Source organism: Equus przewalskii, chromosome 18, assembly GCF_037783145.1.
Source record: "Equus przewalskii isolate Varuska chromosome 18, EquPr2, whole genome shotgun sequence".
NCBI lineage: Eukaryota > Metazoa > Chordata > Mammalia > Perissodactyla > Equidae > Equus > Equus przewalskii.
Window position 1 is genome coordinate 23991153 of NC_091848.1, and position 21396 is coordinate 24012548.

Genomic DNA, 21396 nt, shown 5'->3' on the forward strand with positions numbered 1-21396 from the left:
CATTTCATCCCCTTCACTTCAGTTTTCTCATTTGTAAAATGAGGATGATACTTCCTACACCTCATAAAGGTTGTAACGAGGATTAAATAAGATAGTACAAGCACCTTGTATACAGAGGCTCAAAGAATAATGGTTCCCTCCTCCTCCTTCTCCCTTGAGAAGCAGAACTGCTTAAGGTCTCTGCTTGTATCTCCACTTAGGAGGAGTGTTACTTGCCTCCTCCTGACTCAGTAACTTCTTAGACAAGCTCAGCTTGGCACTATTGATTCGAGAAGGTTGCTGCTGCCTCAGTGCCTACCTTTACCAAAAGTGATGCACTAGATTATATCAGCAAGAATAATGAAGTTAATGACTTCCAAAAATTCTCTCCTTCAGAAAAGCAACAAAAAAAATTGGCAAAATTTCTCAGAATCAACTTTTTCAGAACTCTAAAAACCTACCAAAGGCTTGCAGCAGCCCAGCATTTATTTTTTAAAAATGGCTGAATCTCAGTAAGAACAGCAAGCTTTGAGGCATTTTAACTTGCCCTAGTCCCACACCCCCACTCTCCAGCTATAAGTTACCCATGAAAACCACCTCATTCCCAGTGCACCCTGGCAATCACCAGACGTAGCATAATGGAGCTGGAACTCTTTCAAAGCCTCAATACCAAAAAATTATCATCATCTGAGCTATCTGCTAACAGTTCCCTGGAAGACCCCACTTGCAAGGCTGCCTGTATTTGACTGACTGAGAGATCAAATGCAAAACTCCTTTTCCCGGTGGCATTTGTCAAAAAACGATTACAGGCAAGTGTTTTAAGTTCGAGACTGCCAGAGGTGGTAGATAATATTTGGGGCAAAGAGACTAAACAAAAAATCTTAAGAGAAAAACCTGGGGAATGAGATGTCCAGAGAAGCTTACAAAAGCCTCTAATATATTCCTGGGATCTAGAAGACCACAAGCATAACAAGACAAAACTTTAAGCCAAGCTACGTTACTAGAGACAAAGAAGGACATTATATAATGATAAAAGGGTCACGAAGATATAACAACTTCTTGATATACATCAAGAATATATAACAACTACAAACATATACACTCCTAACAATAAAATCTCAAAATATATGAAGTAAAAATTGACAGAACTGAAGAGAGAAATACAGTTCAACAATAATAGTTGGAGACTTCAATACCTCATTTGCAATAACAGATAGAATAATTAGACGATCAGCAAGGAAATAGAAGACTTGAACACTATAAAAGAACTAGGCCTGACAGACATCTATAGAACACTCCACTCAACAAGAGAATACACATTCTTCTCAAGTGCACATGGAACATTATCCAGGCAAGACCATATGTTCACACAAAACAAAGCAAATCTCAATAAATTTTAAAATAGTGAAATGATACAAAGCATGTTCTCTGATCACACTGGAATGAAATTACAAATCAATAACACATTTGGAAAATTCACAAATATGTGGAAATTAACACATTCCTAAATAACCAATGGGTCAAAGAAGAAATCACAAGGGTAATTAGGAAGTACTTTGAAATGAATGAAAACAAAAATATAACATACCTGCTATGGACTACATTGTGTACCCCAAGATTCATATGCTGAGGCCCTAACCCCTAATGTGGCAGTATCTGGGGATGGGGCCTTTGGGAGGTAATGAGATTTAGATGAGGTCATGAGGGTGGGGCCGTCATGATAGGATTAGTGTCCTTACAAGAGAAATACCAGAGAGCTTGCTCTTGCTCTCTTCTCCCTGCCATTTGAAGACAATGCAAGAAGGTGGCAGTCTACAAGCCAAGAAGACAGCTCTCAACAGACCCCAACCATGCTAGCTCTTTGATCTGGGACTTGTAGCCTCCAGAATTGTGAGAAAATAAATTTCTGTTGTTTACGTCACCCAGTCTATGGTATTTAGTTACGGCAGCCCAAGCTAAGAATACTAAAACATAGGATACAGCAAAATAAGTGCTATAAATGCCTACATTAAAAAAGAAGAAAGATCTCAAATTAATAACCTAAACTTTCACTTTAAGAAACTAGAAAAAGGGCAAAGTAAACCCAAAGCAAGCAGAAGGAAGAAAATAATAAAGATAAGAGTTTGGATAAATGAAGCAGAGAATAGAAAAACAGAGAAAAATCAATGAAACCAAAAGTTGGTTCTTTGAAATGATCAACAAAATTGATAAACCTTTCACTAGACTGACAAAAAAAAAGGCTCAAATTACTAAAAACAGGATGAAAGTGGAATGTTACTACTGACTTTACAAAAATAAAAAGGATTATAAGACTATGAACAATTGTATACCAACAAATGAGAATAACTTAGATGAAACAGACAAATTCCTAGAAAGACAAACTACTGAAAGTGACTTAAGACGAAACAGAAAATCTGAAAAGGCCTATAAGAAGTAAACAGACTGAATTAATAATCAAAGAACTTCCCACAAAGAAAATTTCAGGGACAGATGACTTTATTGATATATTACTTTCCTAGGGCTGCTGTAATAAATTGCCACAAACTGGGTGGCTTGAAACAACAGGAATGTATTCTCTTACAGTTCTGGAGGCTGGAAGTCTGAAATCAAGCTGTTGGCTGGGCCAAGTTTCCCTCCGAAGACTCTAGGGAAGACTCCTTCCTTCCCTCTGCCTAGCTTCTGGTGGCTCTTGGCAATTCTTGGCATTGCTTGGCTGGTAGCTGCATCACTCCAATCTCTGCCTCCATTCTTCACAAGGCCTTCTTTGCTGCACGTCTCTTTTTGTCCTCTTCTCTTGTTATAAGGACATAAATCATTGGATTTAGGGCCCACCTTAATCTAATACGATCTCACTATAACTAGTTACATCTGCAAAGACTCTATTGCAAATAAGATAACACACTGAGTTTCTGGGCAGACATAAATTTTGGGAGACACTACTCAACTTACTACAATTGGTAAATTCTAGCAAACATAAAGGAGAATTAACATCAATCCTTTTCAAACTCTTTCAAAACACAAAAGAGGAAGGAACATGTCCAACTGATTCTATGCAGTCAGTATTATCTTGATATCAAAACCAGGCAAAGATATCACAAGAAAACTACAGTTCTGCATCACACTTAATGCCAGCAATACATTCTGAGAAATGCATTATTAGGTGATTTTGTCATTGTGTGAACATCAGAGTGCACTTACACAAACCTAGATGGTACAGCCTACTACACATCTAGGCTATATGGTACTAATCTTATGGGACCACCAATGTACATGCAGTCTGTTGTTGACTGAAACATCATTACGCGGCACATGACTGTACCAATGTCCCTTACGAACACAGATGGAGAAATCCTTAAGAAAATCCTAGCAAGGGCTGGCCCGGTGGAGTAGCGGTTAAGTGCGCACGTTTCGCTTCAGCGGCCCAGGGTTCACCAGTTTGGATCCCGGGTGCAGACATGGCAGTGCTTGGCAAGCCATGTTGTGGTAGGTGTCCTACATATAAAGTAGAGGAAGATGGGCACAGATGTTAGCTCAGGTCCAGCCTTCCTCAGCAAAAAGAGGAGGACTGGCAGCAGATGTTAGCTCAGGGCTAATCTTCCTCAAAAAAAAAGAGAAAGAAAATCCTAGCAAACCAAATCCAGCAGCATATAAAAAGGATTATAAATCATGACCAAGTGAAATTTATCCCAGGAATGTAAGATTGGTTCAACATATGACAATCAATATAATACTCCATATTAACAAAATTGGACGACTCACAATTTCCAGTTGGAAAATTTACAATACAAAGCTACAGTAATCAAGACAATATGGCATAAGGATAGACACACAGATAAATGGAATAGAACTAGGAGTCCAGAAGTACATCCATACATCTACGGTCAATTGGTTTTTTACTGTGGTCCCAAGAAAATTCGATGGGGAAAAAAAATTTTTCAACAAATGCTGGGACAAGCTCATATCCACAAGCAAAAGAATGAATTTGGACCCCTACCTCAAACTGAATATGATTATTAAGTCAAAATGAATCAAAGGCCTAAATGTAAGAGCTAAAACTATGAAACTCTTAGAAGAAAACGTAGTTCTAAATTTTTGTTACCTTGAATTAGGCCTCAGTTTCCTTGAGATGAAACTTAAAGCACAAGGAATAAAATAAAAATATAGATAAAATGGACTTGATCAAAATTAAAATCGTTTGTGCTTCAAAGAACATTATCAATAAAGTGATGACAAACCAAAGAATAGGAAAATATATTTGAAATCATATATCTATATCTATTAAGGGTCTAGACTCCAAAATACATAAAGAACTCTTACAACTCAACTAAAAGACAACTTAAAGGATTTAAATAGACATTTCTCCAAAGAAGAATAAATGGACAATCACACAGGAAAGGATGCTCAGCATTACTAGACATTAGGGAAATGCAAATCGAAACCATGAGATGCCATTTGATACACATTAGGGTGGCTACTATCAAAAAAAAAAAGGGAAAATAAATATTGGCAAGGATGTGGAGAAACTGGAACTTTTATACATTGCTGCTGGGAATGTAGAATCGTGCGGCTTCTGTGGAAAACAGTTTGGCAATTCCTCAAAAATTTAAACACACGATTATTACAAGATCAACCAATTCCACTTCTAAATATATGCTCCAAAGAACTGAAAGCAGAGACTCTAAACAGAGACTTGTAAAGAATGTTCATAGCAACATTCTTCACAATAGCCAAAAGGTGGAATCCACCCAAATGCCCATCAACAGATGAATGGAGAAACAAAATGTGGTGTGTACATACAACGCAATGTTATTCAGCCTTAAAAAAGAATGCAAGTCTGATAAATGCTACAGTATGCACGAAGCTTAAACAGTATACTAAGCAAAAGAAGCCAGGCACAGAAAGACATTTTCTAATTCCACTTACGTGAGTGAGGTACAGGCAAATTCACAGAGACAGAAATTAAAATGGTGAGGGGCTGGCTGGTGGTATAGTGGCTAAGTTCATGAGCTCTACTTCAGCAGGCCCAGGTTCGCAAGTTCAGATTCCAGGTGCAGACCTACACACCACTCATCAAGCCATGCTGTGGTGGTGTCCCACATACAAAACAGAGGAAGACTGCCAAACATGTTAGCTCAGCGACAATCTTCCTCAAGCAAAAAACAAAAAATACTTGTCATAAAATACTTAAAAGAAAAATTAAAATGGTGGTTACCAGGGACGAAGGGGAAGGGGAAACGGGAAGTTATTATTTAATGGGTACAGAGTTTCTGATTGGGATGACAACAAAGTTCTGGAAATGGGATAGCAGTGATGGTGGCACAACAACGTGAATGTACTTAATGCCAATGAATTGTACACTTAATGGCTAAAATGGTAAATTTTATGTTATATATTATTTCACCATAACAAAAAAACACACAAAAAAATTGTAGTTGCTGGTATATAGGAAAGAGACAGGAAGTAACAAATGGAATCTTCACATACTGCTTTAGGGAATGTAAAATGGTGCAGCCACTTGAAAAAACAATTTGGCAGTTCTTCAAAAAGACAACTGGATATCCACATGCAAAAGAATGAACTTGGACTCTTATGTTACACCATACACAAAAATTAACTAAAAATGGATTAAAGAAAACATAAAACCCAAAACTATAAAACTCCTATAAGAAAATATAGGGGAGGGGCTGGCCCAGTGGCACAGGCAAATTCAGAGACAGTGAATGGTCCACTTGGACAGCGAATAATTCCACTTACGTGAGGTACAGGCAAATTCACAGAGACAGAAATTAAAATGGTGAGGGGCTGGCTGGTGGCATAGTGGTTAAGTTTGTGAGCTCTGCTTCAGCAGGCCCGGGGTTTGCCAGTTCAGATCCCAGGTGCGGACACGGCACCGCTTGGCAAGCCATGCTGTGGTAGGCGTCCCACATATAAAGTAGGCGAAGCTGGGCACGGATGTTAGCTCAGGGGCAGTCTTCCTCAGCAAAAAGAGGAGGATTGGCAGGAGTTAGCTCAGAACTAATCTTCCTCAAAAAAATAAAAGGAAAATATAGCGGAAAAGCCTCCTAACATTGGTCTTGGCAATGATTTCTTGGATACGACACCAAAAGCACAGGCAACAAAAGCAAAAATAGACAAATTGGACATCAAACCTAAAAACTTTTACACAAAGGACACAATTAACAGGTGAAAAGGCCACCTACAGAATGGGACAAGAATATGTGCAAATCACGTATCTGATAAAGGGTTAATATCTAAAACATAAAGAACTCCTACAACTCAAAAACGAAAAAAGCCAAATAACCTGATCAAAATGGAAAAGGGACTTGAATATTTATCCAAAGATGACATTCAAATGGGTAACAAGCATACGAAAAGATGCACAACATCACTAACCATCAGAGAAATGCAAATCAAAACCACAATGTGTCACCTCATACTCATTACGATGACTACCATCAAAAACAACAAAAACAAAAAAGCAGAAAATAAGTGTTGGAGAGGATGCGGAGAAATTAGAATCCTTGCGCACTGCTGGTGGAATTGTAAAATGGTGCAACTGCTATGGAAAGCAGTAGGGAGCTTCCTCAAAAAATTAAAAATAGAACTACCATATAATCCAGCAATCCTACTTCTGGGTATATATGCAGAAAAATTGAAAGCAGCATCTCCAAGATATATTTGCACACCTATGTTCACAGCAGCACTATTCACTATAGCCAAGAGGTGGAAGCAACTCAAATGTCTATCAATGAATGAATGGATAAACAAAATGTGGTATACACAACACTGAAATAAACTATTCAGTCTTAAAAAGGAAGGAAATCCTGTCACATGCTACAACATGGATGAACTTTGAGGACATTATGCTAAGTGAAATAAGCCAGTCAGAAAAGACAAGCACTCTAAGATTCCACTTTTATGAGGTATCTAAAATAGTCAAATTTATAGAAACAGAAAGTGGCAAAGGGAAATTGTTGTGTAATGGGTATGGAGTTTCGGTTTTACAAGATGAAAAGTGTTCCGGAGAAGTTTCATAACAATGTGAATATACTTAACATTACTAAACTGTACAATTAAAAATAGCTAAAATGGTACATTATGTGTTTTTTACCACAATTTTAAAAAAAGTTAAATATAGAGTACCATATGACCCAACAATTCCACTCCTAGGTTTATTAGCAAGAGAAATGAAAACAAATGTCCACACAAAAACATACACATGAAAGTCCATAGCAGCATTATCATAACAGCCAAAAGGTAGGTATAACTCAAATGCCCACCAATGGATGAATGGATAAACAAAATGCGATATAACCAAATAAGAGAATATTACTTGGCCATAAAAAGAAATGAAGTACTGACACATGCCACAACATTGGTGAACCCTGAAACCAGCACACTAAGTGAAAGAAGGAGACACAAAAGGCCACATATTATGTGACTCCAATTATACGAAATGTCCAGAAAAGGCAAACCCATAAAGAAACAAAACAGATTAGTGGTGGTTGTCTAGGGCTAAGAGGAGAAGGGGGAGAGGAGAGTGACTGCTAATGGGTATGAGGTTTCTTTTTGGGATAATGAAAATATTCTGGAAGTAGATGATGATGATAATTGCACAACCTTATGAATATAATAAAAACCATTGAATTGTATACTTTCCAACGGTGAATTTTACGATACGTGAATTATATCTCAATTAAAAAGAAAGATACAGTGATTTCAGAAGCACTGCTTGGTTCAGTGACCTCAGTCACATTTTCCTCCTTAGCCCAAGCAGGGCTCTTTTTGTGAAAAAGGACTCCATCCCCCTTGGAGTCCAGCAGGTAAGTAGAGGCTCCCTTCTGTTTCTGAGGTGGGCCAGTTCACCCCTCCACAGCTCCTCTATCTGAAGGAAGCCAGACCTGGCCAGTCCAGGCGCTGGCAAGCACACACATCCACAGCAGCTAAAGAACTGAGCTCAAGTGGTTCCTGCCTCAGGTTCCCTGGGAACCAGGACTACAGGTCGGCCTCACACAGTGGCTACAATTTCTCTTCCTGGGCAGTATCAACAAAACTAGTTAAGGACTGGCCACACAGCTTCCTGGAATCAAGAGGAAATCCAGAGAGACTATTCATCTTCCATCCTCCTACTTGGATACAGACAGTTCAAAACTAATATGGGTAGATGGAAAGAATGGGGCAAATTCACAATGAGAGAGACAAAGGCCTTTACAATAATCACTAACCACCCTCCCTGGGATGAGAATATCTAACCTCCCCGTGAGCAACCTTTAGAAATCAATGTGATTTAAACTCTATACATTGTTGGAGGATGTTTAAATTGGCATACAACTTCTTTTAAGCAACTTAACAACACATAAAATTTTAAATGTACATACTCTTTGACCTAGCAACTCTATTTCCAGTAACTTATCCTAAAAATATAGTCGCACGAGGGTGCAAAGACCTATATATAAAGGATATTCACTGCTTACAACTAGGATATACAACTATGTACTGGGTCTTTGGAGACGAAAAAAAAAAAGAGCAAGATTGGCAACAGACGTTAGCTCAGGGCCAATCTTTCTCACCAAAAAGCATAGCTTTAAAGGATATTCACTGCAGTATTATTTATAGAATACTAAAAACAACTTAAATATCCATTAACAGAAGACTTGTTACATAGTATTCATTTACATGGACTACTACAATGCCATTAAAAAGAATGAACCTGGGTTTCTGGTAATTTCCATGTCTTGATCTGGGTGCTAGTTACATGTGCTCTGTTTGTGAAAATTAGTTGTACATCTGACATGTGCACATTCTTCTATATACATTATACTTTAATAAAATATAAAAAAAAGAAAGCAACAGACCTACTTGTGTTGTTATGGAATGTCCTTTAAAATAGTAAGTGGAAAAAAAATCAAGGTACAGAAGAGTATGTATTACATGCTACCATTTGTGTTTAAACCATTGACAGACGGCTATAAACACTTATATGTAGATGCTTTGGAAGAATACACAAATAGCTAAAAAGGCAACGGTTAGTACGGGGAGGGGAAATTGCAGAACTAGAGAGATTTATTTTCCATTTATATATTCTTTAACCCTATTTTAATCTGTTAACCATGAACATTTATTCATTTTACAATGACAAAGACTAACCTAAGTAGACAAAAAGGGCTCCCTTTCTTCCCTGAGTGCCTGTCTGCTACCTTGAGACACTTTGCTGTAATTTGGGCTGTGAATCAGCATCCAGATACCCAGGATTGGGGGAAGCAGTGTGGTTTACCAGAAAGGTAATTAGTGATGGTTTGCTATAGTACAAAGTGAAAGGACATAATCAAAAGCACATTATTTGAACTAAGAAGTAAATTTGTTTCCAATCTCCACTTTTTCTAGCTGTGTGATCTCAGACAAGTTATTTAACCTCTCTGAGCCTCAGTTACCCCTATCTGAACAATGAAAATACCAGTAACAAGGCTCTTATAATTAAGATTAATAATAAGGATTAATAGTAGTATGTATATATGTATATGTAAAGTACCTAGCACAGTACTTGAAACCTCGTTGGCACCCAATAATTAGTTTTGTTTTTCTTTCTCCAGAAATAACTTGTCTGAAGACTGGAAAGCCAAGAGTTACAAGAAAAACAGTGAGAGATTAAAAGGTCAAGATTAGCTAGAAGACCAAGTGAAACACTGCCTTACTAGCAACTTCAGGAATAGGAAAGGAGACCTTAGTCTGGGAGGTATAGCTCAAAACTGTTGAAAGGTATAAGGGGAGAGAAAATTGAAACTAAAAAATAAACCAATCCTGGTAGAAACAGAATAGCAAAGAAAAAAGAAGGGACTTGAGAAGTTGGGGCAGAAGGGTCAAGGGGCTGGGGAACAGTGGTGCCTAAACTTGGAACTGACAACAGATATGGACTAGTAGAGGAATTGGGGCACAGTCTGAGATTTCTCTTCCCATCCTCCACCTCTCCGTCCCCTCCTGGCTCGGATAATTTGGCAGGTTCTTCCCTCTAGGCTTTACCTGAATCCCAATACAGTAGTCAGCATTCTGCTGAGCGAACAGGAAAACCTGGCAACTGCCTCATAGGCATCCCTGAAAGCCAGAAAGGGGGAAATACTCTCCTTGAGGGCTGCCTGGGACCTCCAAATCTGTGGATCAAGGCCAACAGACAGAACAGGAGACTAGATGAAATGTAAAAGCACGAGGGACATGGCTAACTTTGAAGAACGCTACCTGACACTCACCCCTCATCCCACAAATACCAACTGAAAAAACTTTTTTTCAGAGCAATGTAAAGTTTGGGGAGATATTTCTGTGTAACAATTAAGACCCCAAAAAATCCCCAAAGCAAGCAACCAAACAAAAAGGATTAAGATGAGTTCTCTAGCACATCTTGAAAAAGTGATTTCCAGGGACAGGTTGAGATAGAAGAGCCAAAACCAGGGACTCCAAACCTGACACAGGCTCTAAGGGAGGGTGCTTTTCACCTCACCACTGGACTCCACCTGAACAATGAAACAAATTACAGTATTCCCTATGATTTGAACTGTTCTTTTCCAAACCTAGGAACCAAAGATACATGGATAAAGTTGATATATCCCTTGCTATCTCAAGCTCAAGAACCAAACGCATCTGGATAAAACATTCTGCTGTCGGAACTTGCTATATCCAAAACTCTTGCCATCCAAATTATGAGCCCTTCAGACAGCAAGGAATGCTTCCCTGAAATGTTTGGTGTGACAGTGAGAAATCATTAGCCGACTAGAACTTTCATGCCACCACCATCTAGGTGTGAATACTACAAAGCAAAGAAGCACACTGGTCTCACAGAGCTTTGAAACTCTAGGTCAGTGCCTCCTAAGGACTTGCCAAGTTCTTTCAAAACACAAAAACAAATAACAATCAGGGGCTGGCCCCGTGGCTGAGTGGTTAAGTTTGAGCGCTCCGCTGCAGGTGGCCCAGTGTTTCATTGGTTCGAATCCTGGGCGCAGACACGGCACTGCCCATCAAACCACACTGAGGCAGCGTCCCACATGCCACAACTAGAAGGACCCACAATGAAGAATATACAACTATGTACCGGGGGGCTTTGGGGACAAAAAGGGAAAAATAAAATCTTTAAAAAAAAAAAAATAACAGAGAACACCTACAATCCAAGGAGAGAGAGGCACAGACTGAATGTGTCACCTGTAAATCTATCCTCGATTAAAACCAGAAGCTGGGCCAACCTCACTTAGGATCAGCCTAAGGGAAGCAATCAGGAAAGCTAAGCAAGGTAAGCTGGACGAACTTGCCCCTCTGAAAAGAAAAAAGACATAACGAAAGCACAAGTTTATTAACCATGAGAATCTTCCCATATAGTTAATTGATTATTAAGCATCACTAACAAATGTTGTAAAGCTAGAATCACTGCTACCAGAATAATTATTTCCTAAAAGAGAAGCCTGAGGTGACACGGAACAAATCATTTTCTCAGCCTTTAAAAGTCACTTAGATAACCTGACAAGAAGGACTTAAGATCTCTAGCACGACCATTCGCACTTCTGTGGTTTGAAGCACCTTACACTCAAATTGCTAGTTAGATCACAATGTCTGTCCCTCTCTACTGCTATGTCCTTCATGTCAAATGACTGATTTGACTTAAAAAAAAAAACGGGCGGCTAGCGGAAAGAACTCTGATTTTAATTATCTCCAAATACCAAGTGCTTTGAATAAACTATGGATTGGCACGAGAAAGGTTTTAAATTCAGACCCCAGATTTCTTCAAATGTCAAACAGCATAAAATCTTCACCATCTTCAAAGGACATGAGGTATCAACTAATCGTGAGATACTTTGAAAATATCAGAAGAAATCAAAGCTTTGCTAACACCTAAGGAAATGCTGTTAATTTTGGTTACTTTCAGAAAAAAAGCAGACAAACCAAAAACATCCCATTAACCCCAATGGAAACAGATGCACTATTATAGAGCTATCTCAGAAGTTATCATATATATTAAGACCTCACTGCCTAATCAATTCTACAGTATGGCAACATATTTTGAAAAATTTCAATCCTTTGATTCAAGATTCCATTCAACATTTACTGACTCAACAGATTTTACCTGGGTACCTCTACTGTGCGCAAGATATGTGCTAGGTGCTATAACAAAATGAAAAATGTCATCATTGTCCTCAAAGATGCTACGTGTATAATTATATAAGGCAGGTAGTATAATACATGATTAAAAAGTACAGTGAGTTCAGAAAAAAGAAAGCACTTCCTGCAGAAAGCAATGTCTGCACCATAAGCTTGAAGACTGGATCAGGTTTCAACAAGGAGACAGAAAAATTAATAGTCTGAATGAAAAAAGATAAGCACCTTTTCCCCACTTGGGTAGATGCAGAAAATAAAAGTACCATTAAATCTAACCATATTTGAGAAAAAGAAATATTTTGCTATTTCTCTAGGAAGATTTTTTTTCCTATCTGCACTCCTGTTCAAAAAACTTACAAATCTATTTCCCCAAATTTCTCAAATAACTAAGTCCGCAAAATATTGTACTGTTTCCTTAAAGACCCAGATTTGTCTTTCCATAAAAATTTACGAAAAACAAAAATAAAATTATCATGGTGATATGCATGCTATGCTTATATTTAACGAGGGTTTTATAAACAGCATGGTGTAGAAAAGAGAAAATCGGCTTCAGAATGAGACAGACCTGGGTTTTGAAACTTAGCTTTACTACTTACTAGCAGTGTGGCCTTCGAAAAGTTCCTTTTCGGAAAGCCAGTTTCCTTACCTGTAGAAAGGGAGATAACTACCCTGTAAGCAACCCTGTGAGGTAGAGAGAGAACGTGTACAAAGCATGCCGCATAAACAAGGTCCTTATTCAATGTCTCCTTTAGTTACTTTAATAGAGGACATCATCATTACTCATAACATATTTCACAGGCTAGGATTCCACAGAGATAGATCATTTGATCAGTACCATATTAGATCAAAATTAGAAAACAACTAACCCAGCGCATCATGTGTACCTTTACGCCACACCATGTCTTACACCATTACATTAGCCTGAAGGTACAGGGACTCTGTCTTCTGAACCACTGATCATCATGGTACAAAAGCCATTGACTATGACATACTGTACCTTTTGGTTTGATTTTTCTTCCCTTGAATGGCTAAAACGTGTAAGCTAACACAAACCTGTCACAGTCCGCTGGCCATCACTTAGGTTATTCCACCACTTGTTAATCTAAAACAGAAGGAAAATTGCATATCACCATATGGTAAATACTTTCAGGCTAGGAAAACGAAAAGCCAGAAAGAAAACGCTTTGTGCGTAAAAGAGGGATTCTTCATCTGTAAAAATTACTAGTGAACAACAGACATAATAAATATGTGGAATAGTAGAAAGCACCAGTTCTTTATAGGCAGATAACCTACATTCTCTACACAGAGGCACTGATTAGCTCTGTGACCTCAGACAAATTACTTCTGAACTTCAGTTTCCTGATGTGTACAACAGAGATAGTAAGAGATCCCCAGCAGTATTGTGAGGAATATACGTAAAGCTCCTAGCACACTATTAGATACAGAACGGCATCAAGTAAGTGATTATTCACCAAGGTCCAATCTAGTTTTAAAATTCTAACTGAGAATATTTTCTACTAAAATTGGTTGGCTTGCTTGTTTGTTTTGGTATAATAATAGTATTGAGGTTTACAAAAAGAAACAGACAGAGTGAGTATCCTAATCTTTCAGGGACACATACTAAAATTCCTATGGATGAAATATACCTAAGATTTGCTTTACAGTAATCAGTGGTGGGGAGGAAAGGGAAAGAAAGGGGATTTGGATGAAGCAAAGTTGGCCACGTGTCAATAATCACTGAAGCTGGATGACAGGGGTTCACAATACTATTCTCTTTACTTATTTATCCGTTTGAAATTTTCCATGATTAAAGGTTTTGTTTGTTTTTGCTGAGGAAGCTTTGTCCTGAGCTAACATCTGTCGTCAATCTTCCTCTTTTTGCTGAGGAAGATTTGCCCTTAGCTAACATCTGTTGCCAATCTTCCTCTATTTTGTAGGCAGGCTGCCACCACAGCATGGCCACTGATGAGTGGTGTAGGTCTGTGCCTCGGATCTGAACCCAGGCCACTGAAGCAGAGTGCACCAAACTTAACCATTAGGCCACCAGGTGGTCTAGAACCACCTCATGATTATAATTTTTTAATAAAAAATATATTCTAACTATGAAATTGAACCAGACTTGGTACACTAATATGGAAAGAAATCCAATGTAAAAAAAAATAGGTAGAGATCAATATGTATATTGATCCATATATAATAACGATTCCATTTTTATAATTATAATTAAACTATGCATGAGCTCTCAGACCTTATTCACTATAGATATAGGGGTGTGGCAGGGGTTCCCAGGACTTTTACTTCCCATGTTCTATTTATATATTGTTTCAATTTTCTTTAATAGGCATGGGTTTTATATTTTATAACCTATCATTTGTTTAACTATTATAAATAAATCTATCTTTGGATGAAAATTATGTACATTGCTTGTGTCTTTTTTTTTTGGTGAGGAAGATTGACCCTGAGCTAACACCTGTTGCCAGTCTTGCTCTTTCCTTCCGCTTGAGGAAGATTGTCCCTGAGCTAACATTGGTGCCAATCTTCCTCTATTTTTGAATGTGAGATGCCGCCATAGTGTGGCTTGACGAGTGGTGTGTAGGTCCACACCTGCGATCTGAACCCATGAACCTTGGGCCACTGAAACTAACCACTATACCACCAGGCAGGGCTCACTTGTGTCATTTTTCACCATTCTAAAGAACCATTTGGTATAAAAACTCTATACTGCAGATAATGCTTGAAATCTGTAGCTTTCTAAAGGATTCGGGATTATGGACTAGGTCAGTTTTACTAGCCTCTCAAACATACTGTACTGAATAAAAATCATTGATAGTTATTGTAGTTTTCACCTGCAAATATTATATACATTGTTCTTTTAAGACAGAGCCTCTCTAAAACAGGTAGGGATCATGGTTCTCGTGTGTGTCTACGGGGAATCAGGAGGAATGAATCTTTCTCTCTACTTAAAGGAAGCTTCAACTATCACTAGGAAAAAGAAAACCCAAGGCTGCTGTCTCAGGCTCCCACTGGCCAGGAATAAGTTCCTAGGAAGGAGGAAATTGAAGAGGCCATCAGGCCTTTCTCCAAATTGGAGGGGCACTATGTCATAAAAAAATGAAGGTGCTTAAAAACCAAATGGATCCAGACCCACATATTAGCTTATGGTCTCAGTGCTCAGTAAGTATTGTCAAGTGAAATAAATAACATATGTTTTATCTAAAAGGCAATAAATATATTAAAAAACAGTTCAGAGGAAACAGGGCCATCGACTTGCAGGCGAAGTAATGAAAAGCTCTATATTTGCACCCGCTTCATGCATCCTCACCCCCCGAACACAGTTAGAAACACTCAACAGTGGGTATTCACCAGAAGTATGTAAACAGCAAATCACTGAGAAGCTTTCTGACATCCATGTAGTATTTCTACCCCTAAGGCATAAATATTTTGAAAAACTCCCTGTGATTCTAATATTTACTCTAAAATAATCCAGCAGGGTATTGCAAGTAAAACAGTGGCTCTTAAGCTTTAGGAGGGCTGGGAGAGGCCCCAAAACATTAATTTTGAACAACTATCCATGGTGATTCTTGATACACATGGGTAGAGGGACAAAATTCTTGGAACACTGTCAAATACAACATTGCCAGACACAGAAAACATTAATAAACACTGCGATAAAATGACTCTAAAGAAGATTAAATGTACTTACTTCACATCTACTGATCTAATATTGCCATTAACTAAAAATATTTCACAAATAACCAGATTTCAAAAATTGTGATCCACTAGAAGAAAGCAAGCCATGTTTATCTTTACCTCCTTTCTGAAGTCTCCTTCCTTTTGTGGTCTTATGCTATCCAACCAGTCAGCTTTTATACCATCAAAATAACTCTGGACCCTGGATTTCAGTGATTCATATTGCCAAATAGCAGCTGATCCAAATGCACAGCCTGTAAACTATATAAAATTTATATATTACCAAAGAAATTTGAGAGAAATAGATCTATACACAGTTCCAAGGGCAATATTTCATTTCCATTGCTTTTTACAAACCAACAGACGGAACATCTGGCACAGTGAAACCTATTAGATGAAAAGAACATTTGTTTCGTACTTTATTAACTTCACCATATTCTGGGGCCTGTTTGCAGCTAGAAACTTTCAAATAAAATCAAAATATCAACTTAGGATCACTTCAAGTATTATACCAAATAAGAGGCCCAGAAGTTTCTTCTCTAGGGCTTACATAAGTGAACTAGATTCAACAATTATTAAATTCCCGTTCTCTGCTACAATCATTCATGACCCCAGATTCCCAGATCCTTCTGATCCTCCTCCACCGTCTTTACTTTAAGGGAGCCCAAATAGGACAATGGTACTTTAACACTGCACCCGCAGCAAGGCAGGTAACTCCTGGTGACATGAGCTCTTACCCCAACAGTAAAAAACAAAGGCTTTACAAGAGTCCTTATAGGGTAGGGAGAAGGATAAAAGACTGTTTCTTCTACAGGAGGAATCAAAGCACTTCTCTTGTATGCTTCACCACTTGTTCCTGTGTCTGATCTTCGAGGTTCAACCTTCCTGGGTGCTTTTCTGAATCCACATTTTTGCTGAATAAAAAAGTTAAACCTACAGGGGAAAATAAAAGATTAGAAACAGAGCTGCATCTTGCAAACATTAACCTCTATGAGCCTCCCGACCTGGCCTGCCTGCAGCGTCACCATCTCAGTTTATTCTCACTCTGTAGCCGCAAAGAAGCCAAGACTCCTACTCCAAGGTAGGATTCAAAGACAAAACATCGAACTGTGCCCTTCTGGCAACGGAGAGACACAAACTACAGCCATTTTAGAGGGAACTTGTTTGAGCTGTTCCTGTATCAATCAACAAAATAATTTGTATCCATCCTCTACACAGTTTGCAGTCCTATAAAAAGCTGGAGAACTCCAAGTTGTCAGTTTGAATTAGAACAGAATGGCTCTGTTACTTTGTTTGAATTCTGGTCACTTTCCAGAACAAACATTTAAATGTAAGTATCATTCCTGAAGTCGCTCCAAATTCAAATAACTATTTCCTTTGTAAGTACCATTATAAAGTGATAGATTTCTCCCACTTCTCCCCCCATTTATCTATCAGTTTTGGGACACCCACCAAATGTTTTGTAAAGGATTTTGTTGTTTGAGTCCTTATAGCTTGGCCTCCTCAAAACATCTGACACTACTGATCACACCTTCTAGCCCTAGTTCCTGGGAAGATTGCACTCCCTGCTCTTCAAATTCACTTTCCTGATGGCTTCCTCTGCTCTCCTATCCCTTAATGACAAATATGCTCAGAGGCTCCAATAGTTCCTTTACACACACTCCATTCAAACTCAACCCATACAAATTCGTGAAGCATTTTTTCTTTTGCAAAAATGTAACTTCCCCAGGTAGACAATGTGGAGGCCCCTTCCTATTTGTTTTCACTGTACTCTAAACATACAATCCTTCTAGACTCAAAGCTCCGTGAAAGCAGAAATCAGACAGGCCTTCTCATCTTTGTAACCCAGCCCCTGAAACACTTTGGTTGAATAAAAGAATAAATTCATTTCTGTGGCCTAGATGACTTCTAAGAAAATAAATGATTCAAATATATTTCTTTACTCCTAACCTCAGTTTTCTTGTCTTGTATTTCCAACTATATTTCGAACATTTCTACTTGGGTATGCTCCCCATCACTTTAAAACCAATATATTCACAAGGGAACTCAGGGGCCAGCCCCGTGGCTGAGTGGTTAAGGTCATGCGCTCCGCTGCGGCGGCCGAGGGTTCGAATCCTGGGCGCGGACATGGCACTGCTTGTCAGGCCACATTGAGACGGCATCCTACATGCCACAACTAGGAGGACCTGCAACTAAGATATACAACTACGTACCGGGGGGCTTTGGGGAGATAAAGCAGAAAAAAAAAAAAGATTGGCAACAGTTGTTAGCTCAGGTGCCAGGTGTCAATCTTTAAGAAACGAAAAAAAAAATGGTGCTGGCCCAGTGGCACAGCAGTTAAGTTCGCACTTCCACTTCTCAGCGGCCCAGGGTTTGCTGGTTTGGATCCCGGGTGCGGACATGGAACTGCTTGGCACGCCATGCTGTGGTAGGCACACCACATATAAAGTAGAGGAAGATGGGCACGGATGTTAGCTCAGGGCCAGGCTTCCTCAGCAAAAAGAGGAGGACTGGCAGTAGTTAGCTCAGGGCTAATCTTCCTCAAAAAAAAAAAAACAAAAAATAACAAAGGGAACTCATCTTCCTCTACAAACAGCTCCATTTTTCTGACTTCCTTCTAGTGGGACCACAGTTCTCTCAATCACTGAGGTTAAAAATCTAAGTCATTTTGGAGTTCTCTCTCATCTTTATTCTTACCACCCAATTAAAAACCAACTCTGTCAAATACAATTTTTTTTCATCCCTAATCTATCCCTTACCTCACGCCTGGATTAGGGCAACAGCTACTTAACTTCAAACATTTTGTTTTAACATGTTGCATGATCTTCTTTCCTCAACCATTCAACAGTTCCTCAAATGCCCTCTGAGAGGGCCAAAAATCTCTAATTCCAACACAACTCCTTCGCTCACTCCTTCTGGCCTGGAATACCCCACCATTTACCAACAGATCTCACTGGTTCCACTAACTCCCTACTCCACTTCATCCTCCAATGCTATTAAGCACAAATGTAAAAGCTCCCCTGCTTTAAACTCCACAAGAATTTTTCATCAGCCCATCAAACTTACTGATGCTACTCTCTTGTTCTGGTACATACTACCCTGTGTTAACTTTTGTGTGCCCTTCAGAATTTAGTTCATTTATCTCCCTTCCAGGAAGCCTTCCTTAACTCCCTCAGGTTGGGTGTTTCCTCTGTACTTCTAGAGTCCTAAAGCATCCTTAATATACTCTTACACTTATCTCATTTATTGCCTGGACCACAACTAGATTATCACTTCTGCATTCATTGTATCTCTACCACCAAATCCAGACATAATAAAGAAAAGGTCAGTAATTATCTGCTAGAAGAAAGAAAGGGTCAAGAATGACTGCTAGTTTAATTTAAACAACAATAAACCTATTTACAGCCAAAGGCATTCCTAACCCACAATACCTTTAAAGTGGCAGGTGTTAATCTCATCAACTCATTTAAAATTCTGAAGCACAATGTTTGAAAAGGAACACAAACACACCAGGTTGGGAATCCAGACTTGAAGCAAAGCCAGACCTTTTGCCTAGAATAATGTTTACCTTGAGAATCTCAACAGAAATAAGCATGAGGCTGAGGACCCCAAGAACATCTTACACACATTGGCCCCAGAGTTAAATTCAGATGCAGAATACATATATTAAGGGTATGTGTGTGTGTGTATATATGTATATACATATATATATGTATGTGTGTGTGTGTGTGTGTGTGTGTGTGTGTATATGTAGGGAATTATGGTGGGACATCCAGAACTTGTTGGATAGAATTAACTACTATGTCTTGGCTCATTGAATGTCTATTCCTATTACCTAGGGTAAATTCATACACTGCAGGGACTAGAAAGCTAAAAACTGTATTTCCCAGGTAGCCTTTTGGTTAGGGTTCCAGATGTGATTAGGGTCTGCTAATCAGATACACTGGCACAATATCTGAAGTCAAAACTGAGTTTAGGGGGTCGGCCCGGTGGCACGGAGGTTAAGTTCGCACATTCCACTTCTTGGTGGCCCGGGGTTCACCAGTTTGGATCCTGGGTGTGGACATGGCACCGCTTGGCAAAAGCCATGCTGTGGTAGGCACCCCACGTATAAAGTAGAGGAAGATGGGCATGGATGTTAGCTCAGGGCCAGTCTTCCCCAGAAAACAAAAGAGGAGAATTGGCAGTAGTTAGCTCAGGGCTAATCTTCCTCAAAAAAAAAAAAAAAAAAAAAAAACCTGAGTTTAGTGAGAAGGCAGGACACAAGGCATCAATTTTGCTAGTGAAAATGGCACAGGCAGCATAGTTCTTACTTGGGTCAGCAGATCCTGTTTTGGCAGCAGCTTCCCCAGAGTCTCATTTACTACTGCATATTAAACAGCCCCCAAATTTAATCGCCCTAAAACCCTAATTTATTATTGCTCATGACTCTGTAAGCCAGCTGTCCTCAACTGGGCAGTTCTTCTGCTGGTCTCACCTGCGGTCACTCAGGCAGCCAGTCACCTGACTGCTCAATTGCAGCTGGAGAATCTAAGATGGTCTCATTCCCGCATCTGGAGCCTTGGTACTTTGTCAGCCAGCCATCTCCCTCCACATCAACAGTAATCTCTCAGTAATGAATAGTCTAGCAGGGGCTTCTACCATGGCATTGGGAGTGTTCCAAGAGGGAAAAGACTAAGCTGCAAGGCCTCTTGAGACCCAGACTCTGGACCTTGTACATTCCTTCTGCCCCATGCTACTGGTCAAAGCAAGTCACTAGGCCGACCCAGCTTCAAAGAATAGGGAAACAGATTCCCACTGTGGATGAGAGGCGCCGCAAATTATTGTGGCCATGTTTTTAAGTTGACCACATCAGCTGTGGCAGAGGCAGCTATGACTCTGAAAGCTTAGTCTAGAACAGTAATTCTCAATCCCGATTCCTAAAGAGTAGCAGAATATGACACCCAAATATACCACTTTGGAATAAGGATTATTTTGAGTTGAAGGCAACTGAGAAAAAGCAGATACAAAAAAAGCTCTCTGCCCTGCCCCTAACTGCCTAAAAGCAGGATATAAATTTGTAATGGTGTACCCACTCTCCTCTCTCTACCAGGAAGGACAGAAGTTAATCACGAGACAACTCTAGAGCCTCAGGAGCCCAGAGCAGGCACTAGAGACATCTACATAACCAACTTTACTAACTTGCCCTATCTTCCGTTAGTTCTCTATTACCTTCCCACAATTTACTGCCCTAGAAACTCAAAGTTCTTTGTCTTGTCATTTCTCTAAAACTCTGTTGTTCTTTGGTTAAAATGCTATATAAGCCCAAGTTCTAACCACCCCTCTGGGTTACTCATCACTGAATATTCCTATGTGTCTGTGCAGTGCACAAGTTCAAAAACTTGTTTTTTTCTCATTAATCTGTCTTTTGTCAGTCTAATTTAGAGGGCCCCAACCAAGGAACCTAACATTGGTAGAGGGAAAACAGCTTTTCCTCTGCTATACTACACATTAGAATTGCCTGCTGAGCTCTTAAAAGTACTGTACCATGGCTCCACTTCATATCAATTAAGTTAGAATCAGCAGGGGTAGAACCAAAGCATTGGTGTTTTCAAG

General features: G+C 39.2%; 1 protein-coding gene across 4 annotated transcripts in view; it reads right to left on the minus strand.

Moving 5' to 3' along the window:
* The window catches only part of PARL (presenilin associated rhomboid like), a 53438-nt gene that overhangs the window by 21907 nt on the left and 10135 nt on the right, over positions 1-21396 (minus strand). For 3 of the 4 annotated variants that reach the window (XM_070582445.1, XM_070582443.1, XM_070582442.1), the window contains exons 2-4: positions 16539-16734; positions 15922-16062; positions 13165-13213 (exon numbers count right to left, since the gene is read on the minus strand). In XM_070582445.1, coding sequence (XP_070438546.1) covers positions 13165-13213; positions 15922-16062; positions 16539-16734 — 386 coding nt within the window. Of the gene's footprint in view, positions 1-12707; positions 12758-13164; positions 13214-15921; positions 16063-16538; positions 16735-21396 lie in introns of all 4 variants that reach the window. The other variant, XM_070582444.1, reaches the window with a different exon arrangement.